Source organism: Erpetoichthys calabaricus, chromosome 2 (genome assembly GCF_900747795.2).
Source record: "Erpetoichthys calabaricus chromosome 2, fErpCal1.3, whole genome shotgun sequence".
NCBI lineage: Eukaryota > Metazoa > Chordata > Cladistia > Polypteriformes > Polypteridae > Erpetoichthys > Erpetoichthys calabaricus.
Window position 1 is genome coordinate 77221002 of NC_041395.2, and position 18837 is coordinate 77239838.

Consider the following 18837-nt stretch of genomic DNA (forward strand, 5'->3'; position numbering starts at 1 on the left):
TGCGGACGGATCAGCTGCTGCTACCAAGCTGTGTGTTCTGCATGTCGCGCTGTTCGTCAATCATTTAAAAGCCTGTACAGCAGTTGTCCTTTTGTCTCACTTCCTTGTCTCGTGGGACGTTAAAGTGTCTCCGAGAAATTGTTTGTAAGTAGGGCGTGATGTGCAAGTAGTCTCGCAGGACTTCAAAGTGTCTGTCCGAGATGATCATGTCTCGACCCAAGATTTTTTTATAATAGTTAGATATAAAAATAAATATATAAATATATATATAAATATATATATATATAAATATATATATATATATATATATATATATATATATATATATATATATATATATATATATATAAATATATGTATTTTTAAATGTCCTTATTTATTTATTTTAAGAGCTTCTGTAAAAAGCCAAATTTCTCCTGAGGGGACTTGGGAGACCCAATGCAAAAATGGGGGGATGAGTAACATTACATATACACAACACACTTTTTAGTTGTAATAGTTTATGAAACATCACTGTTAGTTCATGCTTTTATTTGAACATATTGTTATAGGTGTGACCATTGTCCCATTTTTCTGGGAAGAAATTCAAGTGGACGTAAAAAAGACAGAGCCCCTACTCAGAATATTGCTGTATATGCCTGTTTTCCCTCTAGTAATGCCTCCACCCATAGGTTCATTGATAAAAGGGGGCTACCAGACAGATGATGTCACCCTGGCAGCCTAAACGGAAGCAGGCTCTCACTCCCCAGGGATGTGAAGAAGGAAAGGAGGAGAACCAGAAGAGAAGTGTAAGTACTGCCTCTAACAACAGGGGAACTACTGCTGTGCTTGTCGGTAGTCCACAACTATGGTTATCACACTTACACCTTACAAAAGAAAAGAAACAAGGGCCAAACACTTTTTTTTAGTTTCTTTGACAATATATTATACTGTGTAAATGAACGAGGTCAAAGGCGGCTATTGAATCAACAACCCAGTGGTTTAAATATTCCTGGGCCACACTGCCATCCAGCCTGTGCATCCTACTTCCCTTTGTCTCTATACTTAAATAATGCTGTGATTTTTAAATATACAGTAAATCACCTTATAACACAGTCCAGGGGATCAGAGGGATTGCAAGGTTTCCTTTTTAAAAACTGGCTGTCAAAGTGGACTGCTAACACAGGTTAATAGTTATCTAAAACTAACAAGAAAATTTTGATTATCATCATTTATTAAGTACACTCTATTATCCAAAACCACTTTCAATATCACCATTGCAAATATATTATTGTATTATTATTGTACATATTCATTACTTATCCGTGTTATGAAAACATCCTGACATCATAAATCAGCTGCTGTGATCATGACTGGAGGTGCAAGTTTAGAAGTAAACTGGCAGTATGAGTGGCATGTGCTACAAAAGTGGGAAAACTGCTTGAGCAGGTACTGCAAAGGCTCAGTTGGAGCTCAGAGGATGTGTCTGCAGAAGTTTAAGTGAGGAGCTCAATGAATGGTGTATTTGTTGAGCTGCCAAGTGTCTCCTTGATTTGTGTGCAGACAGGTAAGTCACCTTGTTGCATAATTTCCATCCGCTTGCCATTGAAATGTCTCCTCTGTACAAACCACTCTAAAATGCAGCAGGGTGCTGCGGAAGCCTAACAGGGAATGAATTGCAGTTGGTTTTCAAGCGATTATCAGGAGACACACTGTAATGAGATGTAATCCTCAGTGACCCAAGAAATTAACTAACAATAAACCACACAACAAGCAGCAGTGAGAAAAATGAGAAAAGCTGGAGTCCTGCAATAAAATATCATCATTAAAACATGGTGCACCCTGCAGGAGAAGTTTGTTATTCAACCTTCCCAGCTCTCTAAACATTAAGAGCTGGACCCCAGTCCCGGCAGTAAAAATTAAAAATAAAAAAAATTAATAAGAACAAATAAAAACACTTGAAAGAAACAAAAGAAAAGTCATAAAGGAAACTAACCATAGGATGGATCACCAAGGGGGTTTTGATTTCGGGGAGTAGCCAAGATGTCTACAAACAAAGAGAAAGCATTACCAAAAAATGAATGCCAAAAGAGTCATCTGAATAAATGTTTGGATCTTTTTATAAACTTTCAGAAGGTAGACAAAGCACCACTCATTCATGCCAGCCTGTCTTTCATTTGTTTTTAGCAGTCCTTGATTTAGAGGATGAGGCAAGATGGCCAGCTGAAGTCTTCTTCCCATCATCCTCAACATTAAAGTGGACTCAGAATGTGCATGTAGATATATATACTTTTTAAATTCAAACTTCTTGTTACTATTTGCGTGTGCATTAGTTTATTCCTTCCTAATTACACAGTAATTATTTTGCACTTACTTGTCTGATTGCAATTTACCTTTATTGCTGCATTCTCTGTTACTGAAGTAATGGCACAGGTAACTGTGCATTCACATGGAAAATAACAGAGAAATGCATATTTACCCCAAATAGTTATATTTAATGCAACCAAAGACAGAGGAACAATGACAGTATATAACGAACACGTGAAACACAATTAGGCAGGCCTAAACTAAAGTATCCAAATCAATTGTAAATGATTTCTATTGCAAATAAATAAAAAAAACAACTGAAAACATCTCCACTAAGCCTCAATGGACGAGGAGCTGCTCTCGCCAACTCCAAGTCCAGGCGTCTCACACAGCTGGCACGACACTGTGGCTCACCCGGGACATCTGCTTCTGGGAGGTAATGTTTTACCAATGGAACTTGAAACAAAAGATATTTCTACTCCTTCAAACATTTTACTCTTGTTATGTATAAAGATATTAATTCTGGCATTCCCACTGAACACACAACAGTTATACATAATTTGCATTCTCTCTAGGAATCTTCTGGGTGCCAGGCATCTGACTATGGCAGTTCTACGATGGATAAAGAAAACTGCATTCTTGAGGTCATTAAAACATTCAGGGTGTTCAGAAAAACAATTTGCCCTTCTTTGTGTTGATGCAGAAAAATAACTTTAGAATAGAATATATGACTCACATGTTCACTCTTTATACTTAGCTTTTTACAATGCAAAGTATTCTTCTGCTTTGAAATTTATTAGATCTTAATTGCTTTATAATCAGGCCACTGGAACAATGAAACAAGTTCTACGTTGCCTGTAAAATCACAAATGTGAATTCTTTTAATTCACACAATTATACAACAAAGAACAAATATAAACTCCTAGAAAAAAAAATCTTTGTAGTCTGCAAAAATCTTCTAGGATCAAAGGGGACATATGGAGAAAGCATAAATAAATAACAATAAATAACATTCTCCTCATTCGAGAATCAGGATAATGTACATCTTTTTACAATTATTTGTTATATGGTGCAATAATACATTAGGGAAAGGGGATTTCATTCCTAAAAGATCTGGCAGCTACTAATTTACATTGCTACCATTGTCTTATTTAATTTATCCACGCCCTTACATAAACTGTCTGCTTATCAAGACTCCTAACTATCTATGTTATTTTGTGCTTTTTCCATGTATCAATTATATAGTTCCTTTAGTGTCCATCTACCTAAGGTTGATGTCAAACATGAGGACTATGTTACTGATCACGATACTTGCAACGTCCAAATACCCACCTAGGAGTCACAGGGCTTGATAAATCGCATGAAGCCCCCGGAAGGACATTCCAGCACAGCTTCACATTTACAAAGTATGGTTAGCTCGCTTCTTTTTTCTGATAGCCAATAATGTGCTGCCTGATGGAGCTGGTGCAGTTTGAAGGCTTTATTGTTATTATTTACTTATTTGGCGGATGCCTTTATCCAAAGTGACTTTCAACATTTGAGATACAATTGGTTACATTTCTTTTTTATAATTTAAGCACAAACAGGTAACACAATGTCAGTAGGATGATTTGAACCCACAGCCTCCAAACATTTAACCACTACACCACACTGCCTACCTTTAGAGGTACACTGTGTCGAGCTACAATCTCAGCTTTTTTCTCTTTTTCCATTCTCTCGTGGGATGTAAAGCATGACACATCAGACAGAGAAGGCTCGCTCTGTTTTTGCGGCCCAAAACTTCTGTGTTCTTTAGTCCTTATGGCTGTATTATTTGAATTGTTTTTTGTGGTTAGTGCTCATTGGTTCTCAACTCTCCTATGCACAGAGCCCACCTCTATGACATAAGGGTGAGTCGCAGACTGGTTGGACTAAGTCGCCGAGTATGTCAAACTACGCAACTTGCAGCCATGGGAGTACGCTGTGACTGCTTTGGACTAAGATTGTGTTAATGAAATCTGAGACTGGAAAAGTTCTGTACTGTGACAAGGCGTTAAAACATGCAAGTTAAAATTTCAGCATACGCTGTACACATGACAATATACAGCTGAAATTACAAGTAGTAAAAAGTGCCTTTAATGTCTGTTATAATGCCTTCTGTTATATATCTGTAATAAAGTGTCTTTCATTATCTGTGTTTTATACCGCCTTTCATCTTTATCTCTTGTAAAATGACTATCTATGAGAGAGATGTAAACAGAACACTGCCATATTGCTCTGGCTGTTTAAGGTCAATATTGTGTCTGGGGTTGCCACTCTAGCCTGGCATCCCTGGTCTAAATGAACACTAACCTGTGACCTAGAAGTGAACACAGACATATTAACAGGCTGGGGTTTAAAGTGCCATTCTGATTGGAGAGCCTCTGTGCTTGGAGTCAGTTGGGAGAGTGTTGGAAAGAGGTCAGGTGGCAAGAGGAAGAAGGGGCAGAGGTGGTGAAAGAGGTCTCAGGGGCTGTGAAGAAGTGTTTGCTTGGAGTGTGTTGTGGGTAATTGCAGGAGGCACCCCAGAGGCTAGTCATATGGAATATTGGCCATTTGTTTTAACCTTTCACTTCACACTTTGTGTTTCCATATATTAACAACCCTCTAAACCTTTTTGGTTTGTTTGGTTATTTGGCGTTTTGAAATGACAGAAGTCCCATACAGGCAACACTAGTTTTACTAAATAGTGCCATTTGTTATCTGTCAGTCTATTATAATGAAATTCACTATCTGTCTTTGTAATTAGTATTTTTAATGATGGTATACTGTGCTTTTTATTATCTGTGCTTTATACTGCCTTTCACATTCATCTCTGTATGCTAAATAATGCCTTTTACATCTATATGTCTGTCTATTTTGCTACATTTTCCAGTTAGCCCAATTCAGTGTAAAGGGGCGCCAGTGCTTATCTCAGCTGAATTAGGGGAAAGACGAAAAGGGACCCTGTACAAGATGCTAGTCCTCCATACGGCACAATCACACATGAAGCCATACTGCAACCTAATCTACACGCCTCTGTGATGTTGGAGGAAACATGAGAACCTGCACAAAAAAACCCATATGGACTCGGGAAGAAATAAAAACTCCACACAGACAGCAGCCACATTGGGATTCAAGTCAGGGTCCAATAGGCTATGAAACAACAGCAGGACCCGTGGAGCCACCATACTAGCTTTTAACTTTCTTTTGTACCCAAAATGTATGGAAGTACAACACGGTCTTTTATATGAAGTACTTATCAGTTATTGAATGTTTTTTCACTTTGTTAGTCTTTTCAATTTTATGCTGCCATTTTAGAGTGCCCTGCCCTTTATATACAGTATATGTAATTTTAACATCAGACATATTTTATTTTTTTCCTTGGAATGAGAGGTCAGCCATAAACTGAGGAAAAATGCAATCCTGCAAACTGAAACACGCTTTGGTGAAATTCAGTCTCTTCACAAGAGAGCTCTGTAACTGTAAATTTAGAAATTCCAAAACTAGGTTTTGATTAGGCTCAGAGATTAATCACATGAATACATTTATTAATTTTTAAGAGGCAGGATTCAACAGAAACATGCATCCACTTTCAGCCCTGAGTCCCCAAGCTGCCCAGCACTGGCATACAGTACGTCACTCATATCTGACATTTCTGAGAATGGGACAATACATATTGTAAATGGGATTTTCTTGTTTCCCCTTTTGAAATGTCACAGAATAACATTTTCTAGGATGCATTGAAAGAGGTGGTCCTTTCAGTACTACATGATATGAAATCCTGTCAAAACAGCACAAAGAAAGACTCCAATGAAATTTAGACTGATTAAATTAATGACTTGAGTGGCTTGATGACACAGTGCTGAGCAAGAGACTGGGTTCAAATTCTGGCCTGGTCAGAGTCAGTGTGGAGTTTACATGTTCTCCTCTTGTCCATCTACTCTGGTGTCCTCCAACATCCCAGAGATGTGCAGGTTACAGTAACTGGCCTTTCTAAACTGGTATGGTATGGATGTGTGTGAAAATTGTGCTTTGGAGTCAGCTGGAACCCTAATAATTGTTGTTTCCTGCTAAGAATGGTTCTCATGAAACCAAAATTGGGCCAAGCAGGCTCAGTAAATAGATAATTTAATTTGTTAAATCTATCTATTTTTCACAGTAAAGTGGAGATCCTTTTTCGCGTAACAATCTGCTAAAACCTCCAGTTTGACGTATTTAATTGTGTGAACAGAAGATATTCAAGTGCTTCCCACTGTGTGTTACATGTTGTTGAATTGCCAATTTCATTATCGCTTTCTTCTCTATGATCACTCTTAGTCTTTGTCTGCCATCATTTGTTTCCATGTTCATTATCCCCCTCCTAATTCATCTCTTCCAGCCTCAGAAGTAATTTTCTTCTACTCATGAAACTTGGCACTGAAGCTACAGCATCTACTTTTGAGAATGGCTTCCAATAAAGAACATGCTCTGAACTCTGAAGTATTTAATGAGCAAGGTGAAGATATTCCTGGAGAAAATGGAAAATTTGCTTTCTGTCACACAAAAGAAGATGATTTTAGATGGGCCATGTCTTTCTACTTAGATGAATGAGCCCACCGCAGCAGGAGAGAAGCATGTCTAACACTAATAAGGTTAAACTATTCAGATCTGGACAGAATTTCACTTTTGGCTCATTTTTGTATAAAAATGAAAGGAATTATAAAATATGTTGCATCTTGATCACTTCAATCAAGATAAACACAAGTCCAATAAAAAAAAATGTCCTCAGTAGACTAATAAAATAAAAAGGTTACAGATTATTGGCAAAGGTTAAGTGTGAGCAATATTATGCAGCATAACTGAAGGGAAAAAGCCAACATACTAGCAGGATAAAGCTTAGCAAAAATTTTTTAAATGGCACATTTGAACAGAGAAATAAAAAGCATTCTGATCGGGGCCTCATTCCTTCATACCGTGACAGCTATCAGGACTTTGGGAATATCCATTTTCAATATCTTGTTCAAAGCTGCCTCTGAAAGACAGAAAGAAAGAAAGGACAAGGCATGTTTTTATACAACTTTTTTTTTTCTTATAAAAATACCATAAACACAAGCATCCTCAAACCTAAAATCTCAAATACATCAGCCTATGCTTTGCTTATTTATTATGGTCTGTTGTTTGTTGGTAACACTGAAAGATGCTTGAGAGGTGCATTTAGAGATAACACATCAAGTGACAGTTCAGTCGAGACTCATCACCCCGATGGTCTTCCCTAATTAAGCACAGATGTCTGATCTTGAGCTTCCTGAACAGCCCCGCCATTGTGCGCCAGCTCTGCTGTAGCTCTTCAGTTTGATCTGCTGTTATTTTGGTCTGTTTATCAAGGATGTAATTTTCTTTACAATTTTCACTCCAGTGTAGGTGTTTCCTACATAATGTGAGCAACAAGAAAAAAAAAAAAAAAACTAAAAAAACAAAAATGAGACACAATGACAAAATATTTAAACTGGTGTTCTTCTTTTTTGAGAGCTGGAAGAAAATCACATCTAACTCCTACTGACTCACAGAAACGTGTGGTGCCTGTTTATGCCACTTTAGTCCCACTCTTTCATCATCGGTTAACATTCACAATTCCTGCCTACTCCGAATTGCTTTAAAGAACCCCCAGGTAGGAGTCAGTTTTGCATTTTGTGAGTTATGTGTACTTTGGATCTTAGCAAATATTTCCTAAATGTCAAGAGTGCAGGGGAAAAAATAAGTGAATGAAGGTGGCATTCTTACCTTCCGTGTAATCAAACTGCACTTGGCAGTCCGACAAATGATGGGATGTAAACAGGGAGTGTCTCATGGCTTCTTCTCGCTACCAAACAATAAAAACTAACTAAAGGAAATAAAATAACTATGGTCAGATGTTGATAACAAGAGATTGTCACAATTCTGTTGTGCAGTGAGACTATTGACAAGAAAGTGAGCAAGGAGTTTCATGAAATTTTTTAATTCAGCATGGTGAGACATTTTTTGACTTTGGAGACACTGATTAGTGTTTTTAGTTTTTATTATTTTCAACAGAAGAAAACTAGTTTGTCTGTGTTTAATTCCTCATCTTTACCTGTGGTATCCACCGCACCGCATCAATAAGTCTCAATGTATGCAATTAGAAACCTTGGATTCTAGAACTTTACTACATACTTAATGTAAGTAACATTACGTTTAACATTAGAATTACCAAAGCTTACGAAAAAACTTGTAAACCCGGCCCTCCTTAAATCCGTTCGCACCTCTCCATCAGCGTCTTTTGTCTTGCAAATGTGTCGATAATCCCAAGCAGCAAGCAGCCTGCTATCCCATCCTCCCACTGCCACAGAAAGTGCAGAAACATCTCCCAGCTCAAGCCTTGTTTATCAGGGAGTGAGGTACCTAGAGCTGTATAGGCTGATAAAATATATCGTTATCTGGAACACATACCTTTAGTGAAACTGACACTTCATGTCAAAATTTTTGTCGTTAGTACTGAAACATGGAAAAAGTTTGTCTTTTAGGTATGTGTTCAACATTCCTGCATTTCCTGTCATCCTACACTTACATAGATCTTTGTAGACACGGAACACACATGAAATGCATGTGTTCCAAATAACGATATATTTTTTAGCCTATACAGCTCTAGGTACCTGTGTAGGTACGGCATCATTAGTGCATTATATAATCAAGGCATAATGTCCCTCAATATATTCAACATGTCATGTCACTTTTCAGCACTAACCATCTGACCTCTTACTGTGTGTGTTTAAGGGGCTCATAAACATTCTTTTCTACTTACTAACCTCTCATCTCTCACTCAGCCTAACAAATATATTGGCGCTATGTATTTCACTTTTGTTTAAAAAAAGTAAAAGAATAGCAAGTGTGCTATGAACATTGCTACTTTGATTTCATTTTCTGTAAAAATGCTGCAGAGGTCTTTAACTGAAAAATAACAGGTTTAAACTCAAAAAATACAACATTCCTACAGTATATATACAGGTGATTCCATTGACATTAGTTTGATAGTTTCTTTCTTCGCCAAAATGCTGTAATGCTCATTTAGCTGGAGTAGTGCAGAGTTAGCTAAATTGAAATTACATTCGACAAGTGACCTCCATTTTATAATTTATGTATGCTCATATTGAACTTACTACGTCTGCATCGAATTATGAATGCTTTACTTAATTCCTTCAACTATTCAAAAAAAAATATGCCCAATACCTTTTCACTACATTAGAGAAATTTGGGTTTGGCCCGAACATTTGTGCATGGATCAAACTACTGTACACCAATCCAGAAGCTTCAGTTTGTATTAACAACATTTGTTCAGACTACTTTAAACTAGAATGTGGTACCAGACAAGGATGCCCCTTGTCATCACTGCTATTTGCAATCGACATTGAACCACTGGCGGTTCACTGTCGAAATGCTGATCAGATAAATGGGACTATCAGAGAAGGACTGGAACAGAAAATTTCTCTATATGCAGATGATATGGTACTGTATATATCAGACCCACAAAATTCTGTGCCTGCAGTCTTAACAGCTCTTACAGAATTTCAAAAGATCTCTGGTCTCAGAATTAATTTGAATAAAAGTGTGCTCTTTAAAGTGAATTCTCAAGCACACAATATTAGATTGGACACCTTCCCTTTTATCATCGCAGATCAGTTTAAATACCTGGGGTAAACATCACAAGTAAACATAAAGCTCTTTATCAACAAAATTTTGCCGTCTGTATGGAAAAAATTAAGCAAGACTTGCATAGATGGTCAACCCTTCATCTCACTCTAGCTGGAAGAATTAACGTTAAGATGAATATTCTTCCTAAGCTTCTTTTTTTATTTCAAAACATTCCAATATACATCAATAAATCATTTTTTAAGCAATTAGATTCAAACATTCTTCCAATAGCCTTCTGGTTTGTCCACGTGATCTTTAGCAAACTGCAGACGAGCAGCAATGTTTTTTTTGGAGAGCAGTGGCTTTCTCTTTGCAACCCTGCCATGCACACCATTGTTGTTCAGCGTTCTCCTGATGGTGGACTCATGAACATGAACATTAGCCAATGTGAGAGAGGCCTTCAGTTGCTTAGAAGTTACCCTGGGGTCCTTTGTGATCTCGCCGACTATTACACGCCTTCCTCTTGGAGTGATCTTTGTTGGTTGACCACTCCTGGGGAGGGTAACAATGGTCTTGAATTTAATCCATTTGTACATAGTCTGTCTGACTGTGGATTGGTGGAGTCCAAACTCTTTAGAGATGGTTTTGTAACCTTTTCCAGCCTGATCAGCATCAACAACTCTTTTTCTGAGGTCCTCAGAAATCTCCTTTGTTCGTGCCATGATACACTTCCACAAACATGTGTTGTGAAGAGCAGACTTTGATAGATCCTTGTTCTTTAAATAGCACAGTTTGCCCACTCACACCTGATTGTCATCCCATTGATTGAAAACACCGGACTCAAACTTCACCTTCAAACTAACTGCTAATCCTAGAGGTTCACATACTTTTGCCACTCACAAATATGTAATATTCGATCATTTTCCTCAATAAATAAATGAGCAAGTATAATATTTTTGTCTCATTTGTTTAACTGGTTTCTCTTTATCTACTTTTAGGACTTGAGTGAAAATCTGATGATTGTTTAGGTCATATTTATGCAGAAATATAGAAAATTCTAAAGGGTTCACAAACTTTCAAGCACAACTGTATATGTGTGCACCATCTTCTGTGTATCTTTCATGCGGCATTAACCTGAAAGCTGTTCTGTTTGTTTTTAACACAAGTGTTGCCACTGGTTTAATAAAAATCACTGTTATTTTGTTTAATACAGTGCACTCTACAATAGCACATCTTTTATATGCACTATTGTACAATGTTGTATTTGTATTTTATCAATACTCTGTAATGGATATGCAATTCTACAAAATGAACTTCATTCTACAAAATGCACATGGCAGACATTTGAACCGAGCTTGACATCTCCATAATATTTCTGCTTATTCACATCCAGTCAGCAGCAGAGAGTTCAGTTCATCTTAGGAGAGCTCACTGGCAGTTCCTTGCGTTCTTGAAATGAGTGCCTTTATTATTTATTAATCAGCAATTTCTGTAAATGTATTTTTACATTTGTAACTTAATTTGTGTTGCCTTCCTTGTGAGCTCAAGGATATATACAGTACTTTAAAGAAACACTGGTGAAATGCATTTGGAGCTTATCTAGATGCCCAGGCAGAATTCTCTCAAGACAGCATAATGTAAAAGAGCAGATCAGCCAGCTGAGGCCTCTTTCTAACCTCCACATTGTTTACTGAAAACGCTTTCACTACTCTTCTGTCACAATCAATCAAAAATAACTGGATTCCTGGCTTCATTTTACATTATTAACATATAAGATTCTCAAACTTACTTACCCCTATTCTGGGTCATGGTGGGCTGGAACCTATCCTGGTAACACTGGGCACCAGTCAAGCATAGAGCATTAGAAAAACTTTGACAAGAATGGGCCATTCAGCCCACGCCAATCCTATCCACCTATTTTCATCAAGTCGAGTTTTGAAGGTCACTAAAGTCCTACTCTCCACCACACTACTTGATAATTTATTCCATGTGTACGAAGAAACGTTTGTTAGCACTTGTGAGAAATTTACCCTTACCAAGTTTCCAGCTGTGTCCCCATGTTCTTGCTGAAATCATTTTAAAGTAGAAGCTGGGGTCCACTGTACTAATTGTTTTCACAATTTGAAAAACATCAGTCATCCATTTGCTAAAATCTCAGTTTGCTAAAACTGAAAAGGTTCAACTCCTTTAATCTTTCTTCATAACTCATACACTTTAATCATATTATCAGCCTAGTCACTCTGTTCTGGATCTTCTCTAGTGCTATGTCTTATTTGTAATATGGAGACCTAAACTGCACTCAGCACTCCAGGTGAGGCCTCACTAGTGTGTTGTAAAGTGTAACCTTCCTTGGCTTGTACTCCGCACATCATGATTTATAACCTAACATCCTATTAGCCGTCTTGATCGATTCTGTACACTGTCTTGACTTAGATAGTGATAAATCCACTATGGCTCCTAGGTCCTTTACATAAGGGGTACTTTCAAGTTCCAGACCTCCCATTGTGTATCCAAACAGGGCCTACACATAAGCCAGCTAAGAATCACCAATTAACGTAACACTATGTCTATCATGATGCATGAGGAAAATTCACACAAATACAAAGACAAGATCGAAAATGCCATGCAGAGAACAATCAGATGTAGACTTTAACCCCAGGATGATAGATCTGTGAAGGAGCAGCACTGGGCCAACATCAAGTCAAGTCAAGTAGAGCTTTATTGTCATATCAACCATATACATTAAAGCACAAAGTAAGACGAAATAATGTCCTCCAGGACCAAAGGTGCAACGTACAACACAACAGGACAACAGCACAATCAGACAGCACTTCAGACAGATCACAAGAGGATGAACAGGAGGAGTGAAAAAATAATATAATATCTATACATATAACTGCACATCTACAGTGGTGTGAAAAACTATTTGCCCCCTTCCTGATTTCTTATTCTTTTGCATGTTTGTCACACAAAATGTTTCTGATCATCAAACACATTTACCCATTAGTCAAATATAACACAAGTAAACACAAAATGCAGTTTGTAAATGGTGGTTTTTATTATTTAGGGAGAAAAAAAAATCCAAACCTACATGGCCCTGTGTGAAAAAGTAATTGCCCCCTGAACCTAATAACTGGTTGGGCCACCCTTAGCAGCAATAACTGCAATCAAGCGTTTGCGATAACTTGCAATGAGTCTTTGACAGCGCTCTGGAGGAATTTTGGCCCACTCATCTTTGCAAAATTGTTGTAATTCAGCTTTATTTGAGGGTTTTCTAGCATGAACCGCCTTTTTAAGGTCATGCCATAGCATCTCAATTGGATTCAGGTCAGGACTTTGACTAGGCCACTCCAAAGTCTTCATTTTGTTTTTCTTCAGCCATTCAGAGGTGGATTTGCTGGTGTGTTTTGGGTCATTGTCCTGTTGCAGCACCCAAGATCGCTTCAGCTTGAGTTGACGAACAGATGGCCGGACATTCTCCTTCAGGATTTTTTGGTAGACAGTAGAATTCATGGTTCCATCTATCACAGCAAGCCTTCCAGGTCCTAAAGCAGCAAAACAACCCCAGACCATCACACTACTACCACCATATTTTACTGTTGGTATGATGTTCTTTTTCTGAAATGCTGTGTTCCTTTTACGCCAGATGTAACGGGACATTTGCCTTCCAAAAAGTTCAACTTTTGACTCATTAGTCCACAAGGTATTTTCCCAAAAGTCTTGGCAATCATTGAGATGTTTCTTAGCAAAATGAGACGAGCCCTAATGTTCTTTTTGCTTAACAGTGGTTTGCGTCTTGGAAATCTGCCATGCAGGCCGTTTTTGCCCAGTCTCTTTCTTATGGTGGAGTCGTGAACACTGACCTTAATTGAGGCAAGTGAGGCCTGCAGTTCTTTAGACGTTGTCCTGGGGTCTTTTGTGACCTCTCGGATGAGTCGTCTCTGCGCTCTTGGGGTAATTTTGGTCGGCCGGCCACTCCTGGGAAGGTTCACCACTGTTCCATGTTTTTGCCATTTGTGGATAATGGCTCTCACTGTGGTTCGCTGGAGTCCCAAAGCTTTAGAAATGGCTTTATAACCTTTACCAGACTGATAGATCTCAATTACTTCTGTTCTCATTTGTTCCTGAATTTCTTTGGATCTTGGCATGATGTCTAGCTTTTGAGGTGCTTTTGGTCTACTTCTCTGTGTCAGGCAGCTCCTATTTAAGTGATTTCTTGATTGAAACAGGTGTGGCAGTAATCAGGCCTGGGGGTGGCTACGGAAATTGAACTCAGGTGTGATACACCACAGTTAGGTTATTTTTTAACAAGGGGGCAATTACTTTTTCACACAGGGCCATGTAGGTTTGGATTTTTTTTCTCCCTAAATAATAAAAACCATCATTTAAAAACTGCATTTTGTGTTTACTTGTGTTATATTTGACTAATGGTTAAATGTGTTTGATGATCAGAAACATTTTGTGTGACAAACATGCAAAAGAATAAGAAATCAGGAAGGGGGCAAATAGTTTTTCACACCACTGTATACTAAATATACAAATACCTATACCTAGATATAAAAATATATCTAGCAAAAAGGACTATGGGTAGGCACATCAGGGAGGCAGTAACAAATGCAGACTATAGACTAAGGACTATAAGACACAGTGCAAAACGGCAGGTAAGTAGTGTAAACATGCATTATACAGTATGTGCAATTCTTTAGTGCAATTACACTGGGCAAATATGAACAATTGTGTAAGTATGCATTGAGTTGAGAGAGTAAGGATGTACATATGGACAAGACTGTTGGCATGCAAACATAACATTGTAGGCATACACATTGTAGGTATAAAAATGCAGCAGGGGGGATTAAATAGGGCAGAACAATTTGTGGAGAAGACTGTCCAGTGCGGAAGGGGGCAGCATGGTGTTCAGGAGCCGGAATGCTTGGAGGAAAAAGCTATTGCAGAGTCTAGCAGACCTGCTCCTGATGCTACAGAATCTTCTTCCAGATGGAAGGGGGTAAACAGTTTGTAGGAGGGATGATAGGGGTCGGCCACGATGCTGGTGGCCTTACGTAGGGAGCAGGAGGTATAAATGTCCTGGAGGCTTGGTAGAGGTCTGCTGATGATGCGCTCAGTGGTCCGCACAATCCTCTGAATGGCTCTGTGGTCGGAGGTGTGGCAGTTTCCATGCCAGACTGTAATACAGCTAGTCAGAATGCTCTCAAATGCCACCTGTCCCCAGACTATTGGAATTCTAACAGTCTGAAGAAATCATAATATTATTGTTAGGAAAACACTACTTACTGTATATGCATAATTTAAACATAAATAACCTGAAGGCCAGAGGAAAATGTAATAAGATGTGTGTTCAAATTACAGTCTGCTCTTGTACAGTATTTAACAGTCAGCCCCTATTTAACACCCTACATAGGCAAGCATGCATTACATCTATATAAAAAAACATAACTGTGCTGTAAACATCCTGCTCTTAAACACTGTATTCACAATAAAAGCCATTTCTCTTTCTCTTTTGCCTGCCCCTCTCATTCTCCTCCTAAACCTTTCGGAAACTGTAGGGCTTCCTTGTGAATAAACACATGCTTATAATGAAAATGTACTCATTTGGATTAGAGTAATGTGAATCATAAGGCAAGGTTGTTCACTAGCCTGACATGTCTGCGTCTCTTGCATTTTCATTAGACCTGACTGTGTTTTGAATCATTTTGTAAATGGATCTAATGACTCCGCTATTGACTAAAGGCGTTTTTTTCTCTTTAGTTTGAAGCCCTGAGTAAGAGTTCAATATATTCTCATTCATTTACTTAGGGTTTTGTTATGAAGCCAGGCTCTATGAATGCTAACAAAGTATATCAACATACACAAGGTAAAAGCAGACAACACATAAACAAAATGGCATTTAACCAGACTTCCAATTTATTCATAGGTATTTGAAATATTCATCAGAGTAAATGCAAGAAAGAGACAACTCAGCAATAAAAGCATCAAGCCTCTCTATCCAAAAAACACAGAGTTTTATAGACAGAATAAATTACCAGCATGAAGAAATAGCAACAGTGGCTATGAAAATTATTGCTTTTCTGGTACTTTCATTCTGCTAATATCTGGAGTCTTGATGCATTTATGAGTAGACCCATGGCTAGCGTGTGGCCTTACAGCTCCTGGGTCATGAGATTTAAATTTTGTTCTCCTAGCAGAGTTTACAGGCTCACTCATCTTTAACCCCAAATGTCACACTTTTTAAGTTATGAAATTCTGGCATCCTTGGTAGAGCCTGGATTTTCCCATGACCTGCTTCAGTGTTCATTCCAGTCCTATACCACAATGTGAGGGCATAGTGATTAGTGCTGTTGCATCTGGGCTGCAGGAGATTAATTCTTGGAAGTTCACATTCCTGTAAAGTTTTACTTGAGTTATAATTTGCTACAAAACGTTGACGCTGACATGCAGAGAATGGCTATTTAAAGGGTGACAGTTTTTTCAACTGAATTGGAGTAAAGTGAGTGGGTTAGCTGGCAAGTGTTTGTGTCTCTGGATTTGAGTGTTGTATTATTCAACTGAATCAGAGACTGTCCTGGTAGAAAAGGGCAAAAAGAAGAAACCAATCCTGGACGAGATGCCAGTTAGGGTTCAGTCCTTGGGCCAATAGTTTTTCTACTTTATATCCTTCCTTTGGGTCAGATTATTCACAGACATGGCCTTAACTTCCACTGTTATGCAGACGATATACAGTTATATCTTCGTACAGTCTCCCCTACAGATTCACCTCCCAGCACACTCACTGACTGTATCACTGATCTTAAGCTATGGATGTAAAATAACTTTCTCAAACTTAATGCCAATAAAACAGATATGTTACTGGTAGGTCCAAAATGCCAACTTTCTCAGGCATCCAATTTCTCTGTTTCTGTTGATGGTACACTTGTCAAACCTGCTCCTGTTTCAGGAATCTTGGTGTTTTGTTTGAATCATCGCTTAACTGAGCTACACATTAGGTCTCTTTCCAAAATTTCAATCTATCATCTCTGTAACATTGCCCGTCTCCATCCATTTCTGTCCTTTAATGATGCTCAATCTCTGGTTCATTGTTTCATAATGTCACGTATTGATTACTGAAATTCCACCTTCATTGGCTTCCCTGCAAAATCTATACAGAAGCTATGGTACATGCAGAAATCTGCAGCTAGAATCCTCACCCACACAAAGCGTTTTGCTCACATCTCCCCTGTTCTCTCCCAGGCTTCACCGGTTACCGGTTCTATCAAAGATTAAATTCAAGATTCTGCTTCTCACCTCAAAACCCTACATAACCTTGCCCCTCTCTACCTTACTCAGCTCCTAGCTCCTTGTTGCTTTCTCAGGTCCTCGAGCAGTAATCTCCTTACTGTCCCATGCACCAGACTCTCCACCCTGGGAGGCATGTCCTTCAGTGCTATGGCCCCTCAACTCTGGAACTCTCTTCCTCAGTCTCTCTGAGATTGCTCCTCTTTCTGCACTTTTAAATCTCAACTGAAAACTTTCCTCTTCTATGAACTTTTGTCTTCTATGTAATTTTTTTTTTTACTCTGTATGTAAAGCGACCTTGGGTTTGTGAAAGGCGCTCTATAAATGTAACTTATTATTATTGTTTTAGTTATTGGCAGGGCCCACTCATGCACACACTATGCCTACACCCACATAAACAGTTGATCAATTTAAAGCACTCAGTTACCCTAATACTTGAATCATTGGGATATGGAAAGAAAACCAACAAAGGACACAGGGAAAACATGCAGTCTTCACACAGTGAGTAGGAGCAGAATTCAAACTAAGATTGCTTAATCTGTAGTGCAGCAGTAATACCCACTCTTTCACTACTCTTCTATCACAATCAATCTAAGAAAACTAACATATAAGATTCTCAAACTTACTTAACCCTATTCTGGGTCATGGTGGGCTGGAACCTATCCTGGTAACGCTGGGCACCAGTCAAGCATAGAACAGTAGAAAAACTTTGACAAGAATGGGCCATTGAGCCCATGCCAATCCTATCCATCTATTTTCATCAAGCTGAGTTTTGAAGGTCACTAAAGTCCTACTCTCCACCACACTGACTGGTAATTTATTTTACGGCTTCACCACACTGTCCCTTGTATGAGTTTGTGAGAGCTTAATCCTGACGTAACAAATGAACTACATGCATGAATCGTGATACCTAAAACTGTGCAGACCAAAGCAAATGGGTACTGTCATGTCAAAGCTTTACATGTAATAGAAATACTGTAAGCATAATATAGCTGTATAAAGATTGGCAAAGTGAAGTGAGATTTACAAGGGTAGCAATATAATGATTAAGTTTTATTTGATTTCCTTGTCAAACAACACTTTTTCACTGTCAACCTTGTTGTGTGCTTGGTATTGTCAAAAGGGCCTTCAAAGTATAAAACATCAATTTAACATCAAAATCAGAACTAAAGGAGGAGTTTGTTGGTCCTGCTGTAACAGTGAATAAGAAACACCTGCCCATGTATGTATCTTAACAGTGGTATGGGACAACAGCCCAGTACAGAGAGGGAACGGACAGCCATAGGACAGAAAATTCATTTTAATCAATGCTTAGAAACATTCAACCACTTCCTACTCGAAGCAAATGAAAGATCAGCAGGGCGTCACTAAGAAAGAGACAGTCAAAAAGAGGCCCTCAGTTCAGTGTATGACTCTTTATTTACAGTAGTCTTTTTCATCTGTATTGACTTACTTTCTAAAAGCTTTTGATAAGGTAGCCTATAACAGGCTAATCATTAAAGTCCCAGGAGGTGGAATTGTGAGCACAGGAGGAGGGTGGGAGCTTGCCCTGATACAGTGCATTGCCGCACCCATCACACGATGAACCACCTCAAGTCTGTGCAATGGGTGACACCTCAGCACCACACTAGCTCGAAT

At 38.5% G+C, this 18837-nt stretch overlaps 1 protein-coding gene across 5 annotated transcripts in view; it reads right to left on the reverse strand.

Moving 5' to 3' along the window:
- sema6e (sema domain, transmembrane domain (TM), and cytoplasmic domain, (semaphorin) 6E) overlaps positions 1-18837 on the reverse strand; it is a 360931-nt gene that overhangs the window by 18625 nt on the left and 323469 nt on the right. For all 5 annotated transcript variants that reach the window (XM_051922749.1, XM_051922750.1, XM_051922746.1 and 2 more), the window contains 2 exons: positions 7239-7297; positions 1976-2026 (listed from right to left, as the gene is read on the reverse strand). In XM_051922749.1, the coding sequence (XP_051778709.1) occupies positions 1976-2026; positions 7239-7297 (110 nt within the window). The remainder of the gene's footprint in view (positions 1-1975; positions 2027-7238; positions 7298-18837) is intronic.